General features: G+C 38.2%; 1 protein-coding gene across 1 annotated transcript; it reads right to left on the minus strand.

Annotated features, from left to right (window-relative positions):
* Window positions 1–655: 655 nt before the first annotated feature.
* LOC109221873 lies at window positions 656–1,393 on the minus strand. The gene has a single exon (XM_019386306.1). The coding sequence runs from the start codon at window positions 1,391–1,393 to the stop codon at window positions 656–658; it is 738 nt and encodes a 245-aa protein (XP_019241851.1).
* Between the last annotated feature and the right edge of the window lie 186 nt (window positions 1,394–1,579).

The following is a 1,579-nucleotide window of genomic DNA, read 5'->3' on the forward strand; positions in this document are numbered from 1 at the left end:
CCCCCCTATAATATCCCAACAGGACTGATAGAACTTACCTGTAAAACCATCTGGCCCTCCAGCACTATCTCCATTTAGTCCAAATACTGCAGCTTTTACCTCTTCTAAGGATGGCTGTTTTGTTAATTCCTGGTTTTGATTCAAATCTACCAAAGAAGGAACATGCTCTATTATTTCAAAAGCTGTTGGTACTGTGGTTTCAGAGAATTGACCTTGGAAGAATTGAATTGCCTCTGTAGCTATTGCTGCCTCCTCATCTATCCAAACACCTTGACTGTTTTGAATTCTGGATAGTTGCAATTTCTTTCTTCTACCTCTTACTTGAGCATGAAAGAACTTAGTGTTCCTATCACCATCTTTAAACCATGACATGCCAGCCTTCTGTTTCCAATATTTTTCTTCCAGAGCTAAAAATCTAGTAAGTTCTGCTTGTACCTTTTGTAACCTCTGCCTGTTTAATCTTGTAGGATTGGCTTCAAATTCTGCTTCATGAACCATAACCACCTCCTCCATGCTTGCTATCTTTTGAAAAATGTCTCCATATGTTTTTTTGCTCCACTCAGATAATGCCTTTTTTAACTTCTTTAACTTGTGATTGAATAATGTGTAAGGATTAGCCCAGAAATCAGCCTTCCAGTTTTCCTGCACAACCTCTTTAAATGTTGCATGCTAATCTGAATGGTTTCTGCACAGGAGGGGTCTCTATATCACATTTTAACTGCATTGGACTATGATCTGATCCAATTTTAGGAAGATGCTGCACTTCTAACCCTGGGAAGGTCTGCTGAAACTCTGAATTAGCTAGACATCTGTCTAATCTCTTGAAAATACAGTCTTCTTCTGCCCTGCCATTCCACCATGTAAAGATACTGCCCTTAAATCCAAGATCACTCAGGTTACATGTATTTATGCAATGTCTGAAGTCATCAACTTCATTGATATGAACTGGAAGTCCCCCAAATTTCTCCTCTTCATCCCATATGACATTAAAGTCACCTCCAACTAACCATGGTACTGTCATGTCATTTGCCATATAATACAATGAATCCCACAGTTCAATCCTTTCAATGGCATCACATTTAGCATACACCAGTGTAAGGACTATTTCCACATGATTTTCTGTGTGAAACAGCCTTAAAGTTAGTTGCTGAACCATATTATACATTATTGTAACTTCATATACCTCATCAATGAAAGCCCATATCTTATTTGATACATTAGCAATTGCCTGTGCAAAACCTATTCTGCTTCTATATCTTTCCAGTGTTCTCGTTTGTTGCATAGGTTCCATCAAGCCAATAAAGTCATAGTGATGTTTCCTGTGCATTTTGATCAACCTTTCAAAAGCTTGTTGGGTATTGACTGACGTTATATTCCAGATTAGAGCATCCATTATTGAGCAAATGATTTAGATAAGGTCCTCCTTGTCTGAACACCTCCTGAAGGTGCAACTGTTTCTTTTTGCTGCTTCTTTTTGTTCTTTGCTGCAGATTTAACCTTTTCAAGAACTCTAGGAGATAAGTCACCCTGCCTACCTATGTTCTGAAAATTTTGTGCTGTTGATTCTTCATCCATATCA

The sequence above is a fragment of the Nicotiana attenuata genome, unplaced genomic scaffold (assembly GCF_001879085.1).
Source record: "Nicotiana attenuata strain UT unplaced genomic scaffold, NIATTr2, whole genome shotgun sequence".
In the NCBI taxonomy this organism is placed as follows: Eukaryota; Viridiplantae; Streptophyta; class Magnoliopsida; order Solanales; family Solanaceae; genus Nicotiana; species Nicotiana attenuata.

Bases quoted from the DNA above. Each gene is read 5' to 3' on its own strand.
- LOC109221873 (XM_019386306.1), bottom strand. From the start codon at position 1,393: ATGGATGCTCTAATCTGGAATATAACGTCAGTCAATACCCAACAAGCT.